General features: G+C 49.8%; 2 protein-coding genes across 2 annotated transcripts; one reads left to right on the forward strand and one right to left on the reverse strand.

Annotated features, from left to right (window-relative positions):
• Window positions 1-11,700: 11,700 nt before the first annotated feature.
• Window positions 11,701-15,705, reverse strand: LOC123050677 (probable ubiquitin-conjugating enzyme E2 23). The gene is made up of 5 exons (XM_044473437.1): window positions 14,037-15,705; window positions 13,284-13,406; window positions 12,707-13,177; window positions 12,487-12,562; window positions 11,701-12,358 (listed from the first exon to the last, which is right to left on the reverse strand). The coding sequence occupies exons 1-5, from the start codon at window positions 15,633-15,635 to the stop codon at window positions 11,706-11,708; spliced, it is 2,922 nt and encodes a 973-aa protein (XP_044329372.1). The 5' UTR covers window positions 15,636-15,705; the 3' UTR covers window positions 11,701-11,705.
• A 196-nt stretch (window positions 15,706-15,901) lies between these two features.
• LOC123050678 (uncharacterized) lies at window positions 15,902-16,935 on the forward strand. Its single transcript, XM_044473438.1, has 2 exons — window positions 15,902-15,980; window positions 16,079-16,935. The coding sequence occupies exons 1-2, from the start codon at window positions 15,946-15,948 to the stop codon at window positions 16,671-16,673; spliced, it is 630 nt and encodes a 209-aa protein (XP_044329373.1). The 5' UTR covers window positions 15,902-15,945; the 3' UTR covers window positions 16,674-16,935.
• Window positions 16,936-18,013: the final 1,078 nt, after the last annotated feature.

An 18,013-nucleotide genomic window follows, 5' to 3' on the forward strand; every position in this document is an offset into this window, starting at 1 on the left:
AACAACAATTAGAGGACGTCTAACTTGTTTTTGCAGCAAGTGCTATGTGATGTGATATGGCCAGAAGATGTGATGAATGATATATGTGATGTATGAGATTGATCATATTCTTGTAATAGGAATCACGACTTGCATGTCGATGATTATGACAACCGGCAGGAGCCATAGGAGTTGTCTTTATTATTTTGTATGACCTGCGTGTCATTGAATAACGCCATGTAAATTACTTTACTTTATTGCTAAACGCGTTAGCCATAGAAGTAGAAGTAATCGTTGGCGTGACGACTTCATGAAGACACAATGATGGAGATCATGATGATGGAGATCATGGTGTCATGCCGGTGACAAAGATGATCATAGTGCCCCGAAGATGGAGATCAAAGGAGCATGATGATATTGGCCATATCATGTCACTATTTGATTGCATGTGATGTTTATCATGTTTTTGCATCTTATTTGCTTAGAACGACGGTAGCAAGTAGGATGATCCCTTATAATAATTTCAAGAAAGTGTTCACCCTAACTGTGCACCGTTGCGAAGGTTCGTCGTTTCGAAGCACCACGTGATGATCGGGTGTGATAGATTCTTACGTTCGAATACAACGGGTGTTGACGAGGCTAGCATGTACAGACATGGCCTCGGAACACACGCAATACACTTAGGTTGACTTGACGGGCCTAGCATGTACAGACATGGCCTCGGAACACGGAGGACCGAAAGGTCGAGCATGAGTCGTATAGAAGATACAATCAACATGGAGATGTTCACCGATCTTGACTAGTCCGTCTCACGTGATGATCGGACACGGCCTAGTTGAGCTCGGATCATGTTTCACTTAGATGACTAGAGGGATGTCTGTCTGAGTGGGAGTTCATTAATAATTTGATTAGATGAACTCAATTATCATGAACTTAGTCTAAAATCTTTACACTATGTCTTGTAGATCAAATGGCCAACGTTGTCCTCAATTTCAACGCGTTCCTAGAGAAAACCAAGCTGAAAGATGATGGCAGCAACTATACGGACTGGGTCCAGAACCTGAGGCTCATCCTTATAGTAGCCAAGAAAGATTATGTCTTAGAAGCACCGCTAGGTGATGCACCAATCCCACAGAACCAAGACGTTATGAACGCTTGGCAATCACGTGCTGATGATTACTCCCTCGTTCAGTGCGGCATGCTTTACAGCCTAGAACCGGGTCTCCAAAAGCGTTTTGAGAAACATGGAGCATATGAGATGTTCGAGGAGCTGAAACTAGTTTTTCAAGCTCATGCCCGGGTCGAGAGATATGATGTCTCTGACAAGTTCTTCAGCTGTAAAATGGAGGAGAATAGTTCTGTTAGTGAGCACATACTCAGAATATCTGGGTTGCACAACCGCTTGTCTCAGCTGGGAGTTAATCTCCCGGATGACGCGGTCATTGACAGAATCCTCCAGTCGCTTCCACCAAGCTACAAGAGCTTTGTGATGAACTACAATATGCAGGGGATGGAAAAGACCATTCCCGAGGTATATTCAATGCTGAAATCAGCGGAAGGGGAGATCAGAAAAGAACATCAAGTGTTGATGGTGAATAAAACCACCAAGTTCAAGAAGGGCAAGGGTAAGAAGAACTTCAAGAAGGACGGCAAGGGAGTTGCCGCGCCCGGTAAACCAGTTACTGGGAAGAAGTCAAAGAATGGACCCAAGCCCGGGACTGAGTGCTTTTATTGCAAGGGAAGTGGTCACTGGAAGCGGAACTGCCCCAAATATTTAGCGGACAAGAAGAAGGCCGGCAACACCCAAGGTATATGTGATATACAAGTAATTGATGTGTACCTTACCAGTACTCGTAGTAGCTCCTGGGTATTTGATACCGGTGCGGTTGCTCATATTTGTAACTCAAAACAGGAACTACGGAATAAACAGAGACTGGCAAAGGACGAGGTGACGATGCGCGTCGGGAATGGTTCCAAGGTCGATGTGATCGCCGTCGGCACGCTACCTCTGCATCTACCCACGGGATTAGTTATAAACCTCAATAATTGTTGTTTAGTGCCAGCTTTGAGCATGAACATTGTGTCTGGATCTCGTTTAATTCGAGATGGCTACTCATTTAAATCCGAGAATAATGGTTGTTCTATTTATTTGAGAGAGATGTTTTATGGTCATGCCCCGCTGGTCAATGGTTTATTTTTGATGAATCTCGAACGTGATGTTACACATGTTCATAGTGTGAATACCAAAAGATGGAAAGTTGATAACGATAGTCCCACATACTTGTGGCACTGCCGCCTTGGTCACATTGGTGTCAAGCGCATGAAGAAGCTCCATGCAGATGGACTTTTGGAGTCTCTTGATTACGAATCATTTGACACGTGCGAACCATGCCTCATGGGTAAGATGACCAAGACTCCGTTCTTCGGAACAATGGAGCGAGCAACCAACTTATTGGAAATCATACATACCGATGTGTGTGGTCCAATGAGTGTTGAGGCTCGCGGAGGATATCGTTATGTTCTCACTCTCACTGATGATTTAAGTAGATATGGATATGTCTACCTGATGAAACACAAGTCTGAAACCTTTGAAAAGTTCAAGGAATTTCAGAGTGAGGTTGAGAATCAACGTGACAGGAGAATAAAATTCCTACGATCAGATCGTGGTGGAGAATATTTAAGTCACGAATTTGGCACACACTTAAGGAAATGTGGAATAGTTTCACAACTCACGCCGCCTGGAACACCTCAGAGAAATGGTGTGTCCGAACGTCGTAATCGCACTCTATTGGATATGGTGCGATCTATGATGTCTCTTACCGATTTACCGCTCTCATTTTGGGGCTATGCTTTAGAGACTGCCGCATTCACTTTAAATAGGGCTCCGTCGAAATCCGTTGAGACGACACCGTATGAATTATGGTTTGGGAAGAAACCTAAGCTGTCGTTTCTAAAAGTTTGGGGATGCGATGCTTATGTCAAGAAACTTCAACCTGAAAAGCTCGAACCCAAATCGGAAAAATGCGTCTTCATAGGATACCCTAAGGAAACTATTGGGTATACCTTCTACCTCATATCCGAAGGCAAGATCTTCGTTGCCAAGAACGGGTCCTTTCTAGAGAAGGAGTTTCTCTCGAAAGAATTGAGTGGGAGGAAAGTGGAACTTGATGAGGTGATAGTCACCCCTTCCGAACCGGAAAGTAGCGCAGCGCGGGAAAATGTTCCTGTGGTGCCTACACCGACTAGGGAGGAAGTTAATGATGATGATCATGAAGCTTCGGATCAAGTTACTGAACTTCGTAGGTCCACAAGGACACGTTCCGCACCAGAGTGGTACGACAACCCTGTCCTGGAAATCATGTTGTTAGACAACGGTGAACCTTCGAACTATGAAGAAGCGATGGCGGGCCCGGATTCCGACAAATGGCTAGAAGCCATGAAATCCGAGATAGAATCCATGTATGAAAACAAAGTATGGACTTTGACTGACTTGCCCGATGAGCGGCGAGCCATAGAAAACAAATGGATCTTTAAGAAGAAGACGGACGCGGATGGTAATGTGACCATCTACAAAGCTCGACTTGTCGCTAAGGGTTATCGACAAGTTCAAGGGGTTGACTACGATGAGACTTTCTCACCCGTAGCGAAGCTGAAGTCCGTCCGAATCATGTTAGCAATTGCCGCATACTATGATTATGAGATATGGCAGATGGACGTCAAAACGGCATTCCTTAACGTCTTCCTTAAGGAAGAGTTGTATATGATGCAACCGGAAGGTTTTGTCGATCCTAAGAATGCTAACAAAGTATGCAAACTGCAACGCTCAATCTATGGGCTGGTGCAAGCATCTCGGAGTTGGAACATTCGCTTTGATGAGATGATCAAAGCGTTTGGGTTTACACAGACTTATGGAGAAGCCTATGTTTACAAGAAAGTGAGTGGGAGCTCTGTAGCATTTCTCATATTATATGTGGATGACATATTATTGATGGGAAATGATATAGAATTCTTGGAAAGTATAAAGGCCTATTTGAATAAGTGTTTTTCAATGAAGGACCTTGGAGAAGCTGCTTACATATTAGGCATCAAGATCTATAGAGATAGATCAAGACGCCTCATTGGTCTTTCACAGAGTACATACCTTCACAAGATATTGAAGAAGTTCAGTATGGATCAGTCCAAGAAGGGGTTCTTGCCTGTATTGCAAGGTGTGCAATTGAGCACGGCTCAATGCCCGACCACGGCAGAAGATATAGAAGAGATGAGTGTCATCCCCTATGCCTCGGCCATAGGGTCTATTATGTATGCCATGCTGTGTACCAGACCTGATGTAAACCTTGCCGTAAGTTTGGTAGGAAGGTACCAAAGTAATCCCGGCAAGGAACACTGGACAGCGGTCAAGAATATCCTGAAGTACCTGAAGAGGACTAAGGATATGTTTCTCGTTTATGGAGGTGACGAAGAGCTCGTCGTAAAGGGTTACGTCGACGCTAGCTTCGACACAGATCCGGATGACTCGAAGTCACAGACCTAGGGGTGATTCCCAATGCGTCGGGCCCGATGACTCTCTTCTGTGACAACACTGGAGCTATTGCCCTTGCGAAGGAGCCCAGGTTTCACAGGAAGACCAGGCATATCAAGCGTCGCTTCAACTCCATTCGTGAAAGTGTTCAAAATGGAGACATAGATATTTGTAAAGTACACACGGAGCTGAATGTAGCAGATCCGTTGACTAAACCTCTCCCTAGGGCAAAACATGATCAACACCAGGACGCAATGGGTGTTCGATTCATCACAATGTAACTAGATTATTGACTCTAGTGCAAGTGGGAGACTGTTGGAAATATGCCCTAGAGGCAATAATAAATGGTTATTATTATATTTCTGTGTTCATGATAATAGTCTATTATTCATGCTATAATTGTATTGTCCGGAAATCGTAGTACATGTGTGAATACATAGACCACAACCTGTCCCTAGTAAGCCTCTAGTTGACTAGCTCGTTGATCAACAGATAGTCATGTTTTCCTGACTATGGACATAGGATGTCACTGATAACGGGATCACATCATTAGGAGAATGATGTGATGGACAAGACCCAATTTAAGCATAGCATAAAAGATCGTGTAGTTTCGTTTGCTAGAGCTTTTCCAATGTCAAGTATCTTTTCCTTAGACCATGAGATCGTGCAACTCCCGGATACCGTAGGAGTGCTTTGGGTGTGCCAAACGTCACAACGTAACTGGGTGACTATAAAGGTGCATTACGGGTATCTCCGAAAGTGTCTGTTGGGTTGGCACGGATCGAGACTGGGATTTGTCACTCCGTGTGACGGAGAGGTATCTCTGGGCCCACTCGGTAATGCATCATCATAATGAGCTCAATGTGACTAAGGCGTTGGTCACGGGATCATGCATTGCGGTACGAGTAAAGGGACTTGCCGGTAACGAGATTGAACAAGGTATTGGGATACCGACGATCGAATCTCGGGCAAGTAACATACCGTTTGACAAAGGGAATTGCATACGGATTGATTGAATCCTCGACACCGTGGTTCATCCGATGATTTCATCGTGGAGCATGTGGGAGCCAACATGGGTATCCAGATCCCGCTGTTGGTTATTGACCGGAGAGGCGTCTCGGTCATGTCTGCATGTCTCCCGAACCCGTAGGGTCTACACACTTAAGGTCCGGTGACGCTAGGGTTGTAGAGATATATGTATGCGGAAACCCGAAAGTTGTTCGGAGTCCCGGATGAGATCCCGGACGTCATGAGAGGTTCCGGAATGGTCCGGAGGTGAAGAATTATATATAGGAAGTCAAGTTTCGGCCACCGGGAAAGTTTCGGGGGTTACCGGTATTGTACCGGGACCACCGGAAGGGTCCCGGGGGTCCACCGGGTGGGGCCACCTGTCCCGGAGGGCCCCATGGGCTGAAAGTGGAAGGGAACCAGCCCCTAGTGGGCTGGGGCGCCCCCCTTGGGCCTCCCCCCTTGCGCCTAGGGTTGGAAACCCTAAGGGGGGGGGAGTTTCCCCCTTGCCTTGGGGGGCAAGGCACCCTTCGCCCCCCTTGGCCGCCGCCCCCCCAACCCTAGATGGGTTTTGGCCGCCCCCCCCAAGGGGGCCTATATAAAGGGGGGGAGGGAGGGCAGCAACCTACAGCCTTTGGCGCCTCCCTCCTCCCCTGCAACACCTCTCTCTCTCGCAGAAGCTCGGCGAAGCCCTGCCGGAGAGCCGCTACATCCACCACCACGCCGTCGTGCTGTTGGATCTCCATCAACCTCTCCTCCCCCCTTGCTGGATCAAGAAGGAGGAGACGTCGCTGCACCGTACGTGTGTTGAACGCGGAGGTGCCGTACGTTCGGCACTCGGTCATCGGTGATTTGGATCACGGCGAGTACGACTCCATCATCCACGTTCATTGGAACGCTTCCGCTCGCGATCTACAAGGGTATGTAGATGCACTCCCTTCCCCTCGTTGCTAGTACATTCCATAGATGCATCTTGGTGAGCGTAGGAAAATTTTAAATTATGCTACAATTCCCATAAAAAAATACTAGCGGAAGTAATACCAGGAGGGGGGCCACCAGAGAGTGACGAGCTCAGGGGGCGCCCTCCCCCCTAGGGCGCGACTGGTGAGCTCATGGCTCCACCAGCTGGCCTCTGGGGCCCATCTTCTCCTATATGATGCTATTTGCCATAGAAAAAATAATCAAAAGAAGACTTTCGGGATGAAGTGTCGCCGTCTCAAGGCGGAACATGGGCAGGAGCACTTTTGCTCTCCGGTGGAGCGATTCCGCCAGAGATACTTCCCACCGGGAGGGGAAAATCAAAGCCATCGACATCACCAATGATCCACTCATCGTGGGAGGACCAATCTTCATTGACATCTTCACCAGCACCATCTTGTCTCGAACTCTAGTTCATATCTTCTATTCAATCTTTGTCTCAAAATCTAAGATTGGTACATGTGGGCTGGCAGTAGTGTTGATTACATCTTGTAGTTGATGCTAGTTGATTTATTTGGTGGAAGATTATATGTTCAGATCCTTAAGCATATTTAATACACCTCCGATCTTGAACATGAATATCATTTGTGAGTAGTTACTTTTGTTTTTGAGGACATGGGAGAAGTCTTGTTATAAGTAATCATGTGAAGTTGGTATTCGTTTGATATTTTGATAGTATGTATGTTGTTCTTCCTTTAGTGGTGTCATGTTCAGGTCATTGTTCGGCCAATTACGCCTCCAAGACGACCTCGGGTGAAGGAGCACTCTACATGGATTATCTTTGTCTCATCGAGGCGATCAATTTTTATATATAAATCGTTCCAATCCGAATTTATATGCAAAAGTTAGAGCCAACACTGTGCGGACCGGGCCTGAGTGAAAACATGGCGCGAGGTACCAGACACCCACCTAGGAGATGTCTGATGGGTCGCGCGAGCTATTCGGCCTGTGTCGGCCAAGTGAAGCTTGCCGGCCAAGTGAAGAGCTTGTCGGCGAAAAGCTTGTCGTCCGAGTGAAGAGCTTGCCGGCCAAGTGGAAGCCGTCAATTTTGGCCAATCCAACCAAAAGCTGAAGATGGGCTCAAAAGATTCTCTAGATGCCCTCTGGATAAAAAATTGTTCTACACGAAAGTTGTGCGTATCGCCGAAACGGTCAACTTTTCTTTTGGAGTCATCATCATTTGTGATAGTCCAGCCGCCTCTTATATATGTTGAGGGTGACGGCTAAATTAATATACTACCTTTTCATTTACATTTATCTCTTCATCGTTTTTCTCTCTCGTTCTTCTCTATTCTTCGTGTTTGAGAGTTGTGAATCCCGAGGCTCTAGGGGCGAGCGAATCGACCTAGGGCAGCCCATAGCCGCCGCACTCCCTGACAGGGTCCCTCCCGGGCGTCTGGGGTTTCGGGTCTGCCAAAGCACCCGCCGACTATCTTGAGTATCGCGCTGTCGGTCGGGCCTCCTTCGACGTGAGCTGCGGTGCATCACCCCCGGCGTCGGGGGTACATGTGACATGTTCGTGTGTCAACAGTATGGACTATTGCCTTGTTGTGATTCTGTCTTGACCATGGTGCAATGTCGTCATTGGGCAATGCTGATCTTCTTCTCGGTTCATGTTTAACGCATGGTTCTTCTTCCGCGCGGTAGTCGTCGAACTGGTCATAGTCCTCCTGTTGGGAAACGTTGCATGCAATTTCAAAAAAATTCCTACGCTCACGCAAGATCTATCTAGGAGATGCATAGCACGAGAGGGGGACAGTGTGTACACGTACCCTCATAGACCAAAAGCGGAACCGTTTGACAATGTGGTTTATGTAGTCGAACTTCTTCTTGTTCCGACCGATCAAGCACCGAACGTATGGCACCTCCGAGTTTTGCACACGTTCAGCTCGATGACGTCCCTTGAACTCTTGATGCAGCAAAGTGTCGAGGGAGAGTTCCGTCAGCACGACGGCGTGGTGACGGTGATGGTGAAAGTGATCCGTGCAGAGCTTCGCCTGAGCACTACGTGAATATGACTGGAGGCGTAAACTGTGGAGGGGGGCGCCGCACACGGCTAGGAATCAATGTTGTGTGTTCTAGCGGTGCCCCCCACATATATATAGGTGGGAGAGGGAGAGGGGCAGCAAGGGGCGCCCCAAGTAGGAGTAATCCTACTTGGGAGCCTCCCACAATTTGTCCTCCCCCTTCCATAAGTGTCGGAGGGGGAAGGAAAGAGAAGGGGGGAGAGAAGGAAAGGGGGAGGCCGAATCCTCCCCTGTCCTTCTCCCTTCCCCACCTTCCTTCACAACATCCCCGAGCGGGAAAATATTTTGTGGTGAGCATAAAATACTGCCCGCCACTGTTGTTTAACCTACCACTGGCGGGCGGTGAATAGGACCCGCCACAACTATGTTCTGCCAAAATATGACATCCGGCAAGGATAGCTAGTGGCGAATGCTAGTCACCGCTCGCCACTTCTTGGTCATCAATTGTGGCGGGCGCTAGGTAGAGCCTGTCACTGCTGAGTTATGCAAATAAGTCCCGTCCTGGAGATTATACCTATGGCGGGTCATGAGTTCTGCCCGCCACAGTTACACTATTAGTTGTGGCGGGCAATTTTTGCTACTCACCACTGCTTGTTTTCAAAAATAGCTATGGCGGGTTTCCTGCGTCACCGCCACTCATTTGGGTTCACCTATAAGCCCTCTCCCAGTAGTGTACGGGCTCCAACGACGATAGGGCGCCAGACCCCGCTTTGGTGCATGTCGACCTAACCAAGGAGTAGGGAGAATATCTGGTGTCACTGGAGCACCTCACATTAGGTGCTCCCGCACGACGTCGGCCGTCGATCTGAGTTCGAATGGGCGAAATCATGGGATGTGGACCAAAGTGTCAGTTCGGGAATGTCAGGGGATTTTCTACAAAAGATTCGTGTTGGATTTGTCTTTTTTGCTTCTCCATTTGTATTTTGAATTTTGATTTGAAATTTTTAGGGATTGTACATTCATGTGATCCTAACATCCACAATATTTTCGTAATTTTTTGAAATATTTAAATGTGCATTTTGAAATTTGGGAGCACCTTATGTGAGGTGCTCCCGTAGCACAAGATATTCAACCCTATGGAGTGGGCGTAGGTGCACAACGATGCCATCATTGCGGAGGAGGAGCAACCTGCGTCAACTCCTATGTGGTGTTCCGCAAGCGCGGGAGGATCAGAGGCACAACATGTTCCTCCTTGAGCAGCACCGGCTGGCGGAGGGCAAAATCTACCGCGAGCGCGTAATCGAGGCGGTCGGGGCCGCCATGGCCGCGACAAACCCGAACTTCGTTCCGGAGCAGCGGGCACTCTATGAGGGAGCGCGCGCTCAATGCGCGGCTCACAACGCAGAGTGTCAGCTGTGCGTCCTATGCGCCGCCATCCAACTTTCCAGGGTGGACGTGGCAGGTGGACAGTGACGGACCATCCACGTCCATCATCGACCTCACGTCCAACGGCCCGGCGACACACAAGCCGGGCATTATGTCTCAAGTGGGCAGGTCCGTCTCCCATGTTCTAGTCTTCCTCGCCAGAGACCGCACCTTCACTTCACAGGTCTTGAACCCCGCCGCCGTTGATGGTGACCGCTAATGGAGGATGTGGTCGCCGATGCAGAATACAAAGGAAGTAGACGATGGACGCCAGATAGGTTTTGGGCCGGGTTTCTTTTTTTTGTCCTAAATGCTTAAAATGTAATGAAAAAAAAATTCCGTGTTTGCATGAATCTCGTCCGGTTTATATGAAAATCTGCCGTGTTTGAACGAATTTTGTTCGGTAAGTTCAAAAATAGGTCGAAATGTATAAGGGTAGCGTTGGATGGCCGCCTCCTATCCTATCCTCCTCCTCTCTCGCGACCGCGCCCGCCCCCCGCGGGCGGCTGACCGCGCCCCCGTCCTTCTTCCCAAGCGACCGCCCCTCCCTCCTCCCACCGTCGCGAGCGTGCGCCGTCAGGCTCGGCCCAGGCGGCGCCAGCGGTGTTGACCCGATGCTTTTACCCTCCCGGTGACGTTCCTGCGCGGGGCGGAGCGGCGCTTGGCGGTGCTGCCAGGCGGCAATGGCCCGACGTGGCCGTGGGGGGACCTGGCACGCGTGCGGGGGGAGGGGGGTCAACTGCGCGGCGGTGTCTTCGTTGGCGGCGGATCTACACGGTGGTGCGGGGTGGTGGCGCCCGCTCGGCCCAGATCTGGGCCCTTTCAGGCCTCATCTGGGCTGGGGCGGGCCAACGTCTTCTTCATCGATGGTGGAGCTCCCTGGAGGTGGAGCTGGGGCGTGGGGAGGCGGGTGGTGGCAGCGCCGTTGCCGGCCTGCTGCAGCGGGGTGACAGCGGCTTTGAGAGCCTGGGTGGCTTGGTGTGCCCCTGCTGCTGCGTCCGGGCGGCTACTGTGATGGTGCGGGAGGCACAGGCATCCTGCACGATGGTGGGGAGGTGGTTCCCTCCAGCACGGCTCCGGTGCTGCCCCTGCCGATTCCTGGCGTCCCTCGCTCCGTCCTCTAGGGCTCGTGATGGCGATCTCAGTGAGGCGGCATGGATGACTTCAAGACCGTGGTGGCGTATCCTAGCGGGTGGCAAGTTGGATGGTTGGCTCCGGATCGGGCGGGTACTGGTGTTTGGGATGCGGGAGAAATCCCTGCCGGTTCATTCGGCCATGACGCGGTGTCGCCTGCGGGTGCGGCCTTTCCTTCCTGAAGGGCGTCAGTGTTACCCGTCCCCACTCCCTTCCGCGTGCTGGGGGAAACCCTAGGGTATGTCCGGGCAGCAGCGTCGTCTACGCCGCGTTCCTTCTTGGAGGTGCTGCTTGGTACGCGGCGGTTCGGAGCCTTGTTGTGCGGTGGGACGAATTCGGAGGGCGCAGCGGTTGCGGATCATTTGTGCTTTGTCGAGCTGCCGTTGTTGGCATTTATCTCGTCTTTCTTTTTCCTTTGGGCTTGATATGCTGTTCCCCCAGCAGTTATCTTGTGTCCGGTGGAAGTTGTTTTATAATATATAAAGCGGGGGAACCCTTTTCCGGCGGATGGCCGCCTCCCCCACTCGTGTCCATTGACAGATGCTGGAGTAAATTTACGGGTCGGTGTTGGAGATGCCCTTACTCAAAAAATTCACAAGAAATTCTCAGCGACAACACATGGAGTATTCTCTAGTGCATCTAGAGATAAAATGAATAATAAAACAATGATACATATACGTAGTTTGTAAATGCTACCCTTGAGTGCCCATGTTTGTGAAGGCGGCCACGAGTCTCGGCACCAAGTTGGCAAGCGCGATCCTGAAGCCAGTGGAGCAAGGCAGCTCCATGCCCCCTTCATCGGCATGAATGCATCCCCGCAGGTACGCGTCGCACGCCATGAGCACGTGCCTCCCCCGCTGGCGGAAGTGGTCCGTGACGAACCCTTCGAAGCCTCGCGGCGGCTGACGAAGCAGGTGCAGCGCGGTTCGGAGAGTAAGTAGGAAGGCATTCTCGCTGTAGGGCAGTGCATTGCGGCGGCCCTCTGGCGTGTCGACCAGTGTCTCGTGGCCGGCCTCGTTGTAGTAAGGCTGGCCGTTGAGGATGAGCGCCTGGAGGGAGACGACAACCTGGAGCAGGCTTGACGTCCCCGGCGACCAGACCTCGGTGCCCTCGCCGCCGAAGGTGTTTAGCAGACTGAGGCACACTGTGCCGGAGGGGTATAGATTTGGGTTCAGGCGGAGGCCGAAGGAGCGATAGTACACCTGGGGTGGCACGGCGGGGTAGGAGGGCGGCAGCTGCAGGTCGAAGAAGAAGAGCCCGTGCTGGTACGGCGTCCCGCTGGCGCCCACCATGGCCGCCCGGAGCAGGTCCATCCGGTCCTCGTACGCCCGTACGTAGATGGTATCTGCAAGAATGCATAAGATCGATGTAGGTCGTCGATGCCAGTGCCAGTTCATTATTCATTGGGGCATTTATATGCATGCATGGACGTTAATTACATGAAACAATAGGTAGTAAAAGAGAGAGGCCAACCTGGTAAGCTGTCCTCGAGTATTTTCCACTCTTTCTGAACCGTCTTGACCCAGCTCTTTCCTCCCTTGCTGCTGCCCTGCAGTTTATTTGCCAACAACAAAAAGCACTGGTTAATGTTTGTTTCTTATTTGATCATATATTTGAAGAAAACTACCATTGGAAAATGATAAAACATGTGAAAGTAAGGTGGAAAAAGAGCAACTTGTCTTGGTGCACGTACCTGGTCCATGTTGTCAAGGTAATGGTGGTCTGGAGGACTCTGCACCACGTCAAACTTTGGGAAGTTTAACGCGTCGTCGTCACCAGTGGCGTCTTCTCCCGACGTCACCGCATCCTCGACATCACTTTCGCCATTCTCATCGCTTCTTGTCACCAGAGCAAACACGACCTCCGTGGCAGCACCGCCGATATTGGGATCTTCGTGACTACCACCCACGGATACATGCGTAGGCACTTCAACAACATTGTGCATGGCCGCAGCTGGCAAATCCGAGGTTGACGACGATGTGCGGTTTACAAGATACAACTTGGCTCGAGCCAACACTTGAACCACCGATCGGATCATGGACTGGATGACACCACCCAACCGGTTTGTTCTTGTAGCGGCATGTCCATCTGATTCATTAGCAGAACTGCCACCGTCTTCGACCCTGGCGCCTTGGATATTCCTAGTATCTGTTGGATCATTGTCCTGTGATTGGATATATAGGATGTATGTGCCACATGATTAGTAAGATACGGTTTTGTGATGCATAGTTAAGTTGATAGCTATGTACACAGTGTTTCTAGATAAATACCACAGCAGCATCACCGGATTCTTGGTGAGTATCAACGCTGTCCTCCTCCACCCAGTCACCCATTTCAGCCTGCAGTTGGCTGTAGTGTTCCTTACTGGCAACAATGATCTCATGGGGTAATACCTGAAAAAGCATATGGAATTAAAGCAGTTCTTAAATCATATCTAAAACATTAATACTCCATCTGTTTATGTATACAAGGCCACTTCATATTTGGATGTCTAACTTTGATTGTTAATTTTACCAACAAAAAGTAAGTTATACTATGCCACAACAAGTATGTCATTGGATGCACATTTCAAAGAACTTTTCGATGATATATTTTTTTATGACATATAATATAACTCATATTCTTTCTCCTTGCCTATGCACTGTGTCGAGATGGTGCATAGGGTCAGATGGAGGCGGTATGCGCTTTGAAGGGTGCATGTTTAGCGGGTCGTTGAAGGGGTTGCATGGTGTGTTTTGGCTATATCAAACTGCATGGTTTCGTTAATGAAATCGGCGGAAAGATCCCTTTCTTTCAAAAAAAATATATATATAAATCATATTTTGTTGACCAAAATTATAAGTCAAGGTTTGGCACGAAAAACAAAGTAACCTTGTACACAAATATATGAATATCAATGTTTTACTTTGACCAATAAAATACAGATTATGCACCATAGAACTTATACAAATTATTATATACTTGAAAAAAAATTGATACATTACTTATATGATAAATTATATCAGGAAAAACAGATTCCTTACCATTGACGTGGTGTCGTCGCCCCATTTGACTTGGATGTGGCCGTCACTAAAGTCAACAACACGACCAACCCATGAAAGATCGAGGACCTGTGGTTGCCGTGCATTATTTCCACTCACGTTTGATGATAGTGTACGAACCACGACGTCCCCATAGAAAACGGAGTGGTCAGGGTCCCTGCCTAGATCATACACACTAACGGCCTCGTCGTCGCATTCCACCTCCCACCCTCCGGACGCCGCCTTGAACCACGACACATGCGCCGTGTGGTCCTTGGAATTTAGATTCCTGACGACACCGATAAGCCGCTCGGTTGATTCCGCCGTGAAGTCGTCGTCATCTCGAGCGTCGATGACATACTGCCCAGGGAAGACCTCGTGCTCGTTCATCATGTCGAAGGGGTTGAGGGACGTCGACGGCACCCCGTGTTGTCGCGTGCCGTCCTGCCACAACACGTCGACGGTGGTGCGAGTGCGGGACACGGTCATGGTGCGCAGCGGTTCCGGCTGCAGCTGGTAGCCTCGTCGCGCCCGCCCCTTATGCCGTACGAACATGGGCTTCCTCAGCTGCTTGCGGTAGAATCTCTCCTCCTTGTCCACTGGAGCGGTTGCTAGGCCGGCGGTTAACGATGGCGGCGCCGGCTCAACCTCTTCTTCTTCTTCGGAAGAGGAGCTATCATCAGATTGCAGTGAACTCTGGTGATGTGGATCATGAAGAGAATCTATTTCTGAACTAGGGGAAGCAGCAGTGCTTTCTTGGAGGAAGCAACGGTCTCCTACTCCCCAGCTGCACTCGTACGCGCAGCAGAAGTATGTTAGGTTCTCAGGGTTTTGGTAAGCTGGAGGAGCGGACTCGTGGTGGAATTGCTCGTCGGTGTCCCCGTACGCGGACGCGACCCAGTGGACAAGGACGCCGGCCATCTCCACCTTGGTCACCGTCCCCGCTTCACGCCTCGTCTTCCAGTGGCCACTTAGCCACCGCGCCCCTCTGAAGACGACTGAGGGGTCGCCGGAGGTGACGCTCAGCCCAGGGTAGAACGTGACGTTCGTCTGTTGACGGTGAAGACCCGGTGTGCTCTCTGCCGGCCATAGCTGCACGGTTGGGGACTCGGCGTCCGTGACCCTGCAGATAGCGCCGTCGTCGAACACGACGTCCACGTCTAGGGACACCTCAACCACGCGGCCCAGCCACTGCCCTTGCCCAGACACGACATAATCCCCGAGGCTGAGCGCCCTGACACGCCGCACAGCTGAGGGCGGCAGGCCCCCGATGACTTCCCCTATCGCCTCGCCGCCACGGTCCACGAGGTCGAGCGTTGTGGTCACGCCGGTGACGACGCCGATCTGGCCGCCGACGTCCGACGCCGATACTACGGACTGTCCGACATGGAGAAAGCTCCGATCGACGAGGGCGATGTCGGTGTCGCCAGCCTCCTTGGTGAAAGGCAAGCCGTCGATGCCGAGCATTAAGAGCTCGTCGGCGGGGTGAGACAGCCAGGTGGACGGAGCGAGAATGCCAAGCTTCGACTGAAAACTCACGAGGTCTTGCCCGTAAAGATTAGTTGTAGGTGCGGCGACGGCGACGGCGACGGCGACGTCCATCTTTTCTTCTTGATCGGTCGCCGGAGTATGCGCGCGAGTAGATATATATAGGCGCCGTCGCCGATCGATTAAATTTATTTATTGGCCAGGATGGGTGTGGGTGTTCGAGTCCAGGTAGGAATATAGGATATAAATCATTAGACAAACGGAGTTTGGGGAGTCATTAACCGATACGAGTCCAGCTCCTTCTCGGATACGATCAGCACCGTGCACATACATATAATTTTCCTCGATTGATGATGAATATATATACTTATATGGTAGCCTCGACGGCCTCGCGCGTTTGTTTTGTCGCCGGCGATCGATCGAGATGGAAGAGATCCCCACCGTCAGCGGTGGCCGTAGGTACGTTCACACATGTCGATCGATAGCGCTCTCTCTCCCTCTATCGGCTTCTACTCGCCATCTTTCATCATGTGTTAAAAAACTTATTCAAATTGTAGAGAAGGAGGACGGCGCAGCAGAGTCAAGCCAAGAGGATTCAAGACGGGGACAAGGAAGCTCCGGCTGTGCATCCGTGACGAGCGCGGCATCAGGATATGCGACGACGAGGGCGCCGCCATGCTGCGGACCACGCCGCTAGGGCGCGAGGTAGCGCTCAAGGAGGACCTGCGGGCGGCCACGAGCATCTACCACCAGCTCAAGAGCATGGGCATGCTCAAGTGGAAGGCCTACAAAGAGCAGCGGCAAACCTTCCGGGGCCTCATCAGGACCATCCACCAGGCAGTCACGCGTTACAAGGACCGCCGCCTGGACGCCGGCTTCTTCTACCTGGTGCCGAGAGAGGCGGACCTCACCGTCGAGGTCCGCAGCCACTTGTACCACATGCCGCTCCGGGAAGCGGTGCGGAGGTGCCGGCTGGAGCTCCAAAAGAGAAGAGACGTTCTTGAAAACAAGAGCAAGGCTGCTTCTTCTTCTCAGGGTCAGGCTCAGGTATCCGATGCCGGCACTGCTGGATGGCTCTCGCCCGCTGCTAGATTCATGTTGTGGACGACGCTGTCGTCCGTGGTTCTAGGTTGTATCATTGTCCGTATCTGAAGTTCTGAATACAAGAGAAGAAACAAATAAGAGCTGTCATCCTCATTGTTTCTTTGGGGTTTCAAAACTGCTCCACGGACGACATGTACTGTCCGATTTTCGTCTGATCCCTACGCATGTGTGGTGTGGCTGTTTTTAACCGTCGTCCTAGAATCTTCCAAAATCTGTCGTACCTATAGCAAGATTCTTGGGGTTTAGACACCATACCATATTGGAACACAGTTGAAATAATCGTGGGGTTTAGACACTCCCGTACACTTGTGTTGTCTGGCTCATATTATGACAAATCTCACAAGAATAAAACATTAATAACTTCCTGATCAGAGGAGGGGAATAGTATCCTCGCACCTGGTGACATTGTGGAATTTTTTTGGATGGATTAGGAATTCACTCTTTTTTAATCCTTCTCTATTTTTTATTTTCTATATCAATAACCCATTATGCCTTCGGGAGTGTCACGGCTGCAGAATTTCGTTTGCACAAACCATCCCGAGTAATCATACAAATAGAAGAAATTTGTGTAACTATGTTAGAGAGATCTATTTAAGTGGAGACACGAAGAAAAATGCATCTCATGACTGATCACCTCCATCATCTACTTATACTATAGTAGAACGCCCGTGCGTTGCAACGGGCTGCATTGGCAGCTTCCTTTTTACAGTTAAAGCACTCTAGTTTTCTTCCTTTTCGTTTCCCCAACTAAAATTATTTCTCGGAGTGATATGGGAATGGATAAATTATAACATAGGATATTTAATTTTAATTTGAATAATTTAGTATTGTGAGTACAAATAATAATCCAACATGCAAAGAATAATGTACAAATTACTAGTATAGTTGGTATGATAATATGATTTTGTGCTCTCCAACAAATACCAAATCCCCTACTTTGTATTCGTTAATCACTTGAACAAGCACTTACCATGCTAAAATTGCTCAGGATAATGACATATTTAAGGATGACCAAAGAAACTTTAAATAATTTCATAACACAAATAACCAGTCAGTCTTTCTACGTGGCCTCTTTCAAGATCAAAACTATCAAAAATCTGTCAAGGTATCTAATCTTCTTTTAATTCGTGTAAACTTGCATGAGTAGGTTTCCCAAGAACCTAGTAGAAAAACTTTAAACTTTGCCAACTAAAAGTTAAAGATATAAACTTTATACAGCTAAACGCACCCCCTCCTCTTGTCGATAATAAGTTGGTATGCTAGACATGCTTCAGGAGAAAGACAGTCTGGGTGCCCATAGCATGGGTGGCCGGATTGGTTGTGGACGGTGGTCGGCTAAGATGATGTCTGATGGCCTTGGTCGGCTTGTCATTTTTGCGTTATGTTGA

The sequence above is a fragment of the Triticum aestivum genome, chromosome 2D (assembly GCF_018294505.1).
Source record: "Triticum aestivum cultivar Chinese Spring chromosome 2D, IWGSC CS RefSeq v2.1, whole genome shotgun sequence".
In the NCBI taxonomy this organism is placed as follows: domain Eukaryota; kingdom Viridiplantae; phylum Streptophyta; class Magnoliopsida; order Poales; family Poaceae; genus Triticum; species Triticum aestivum.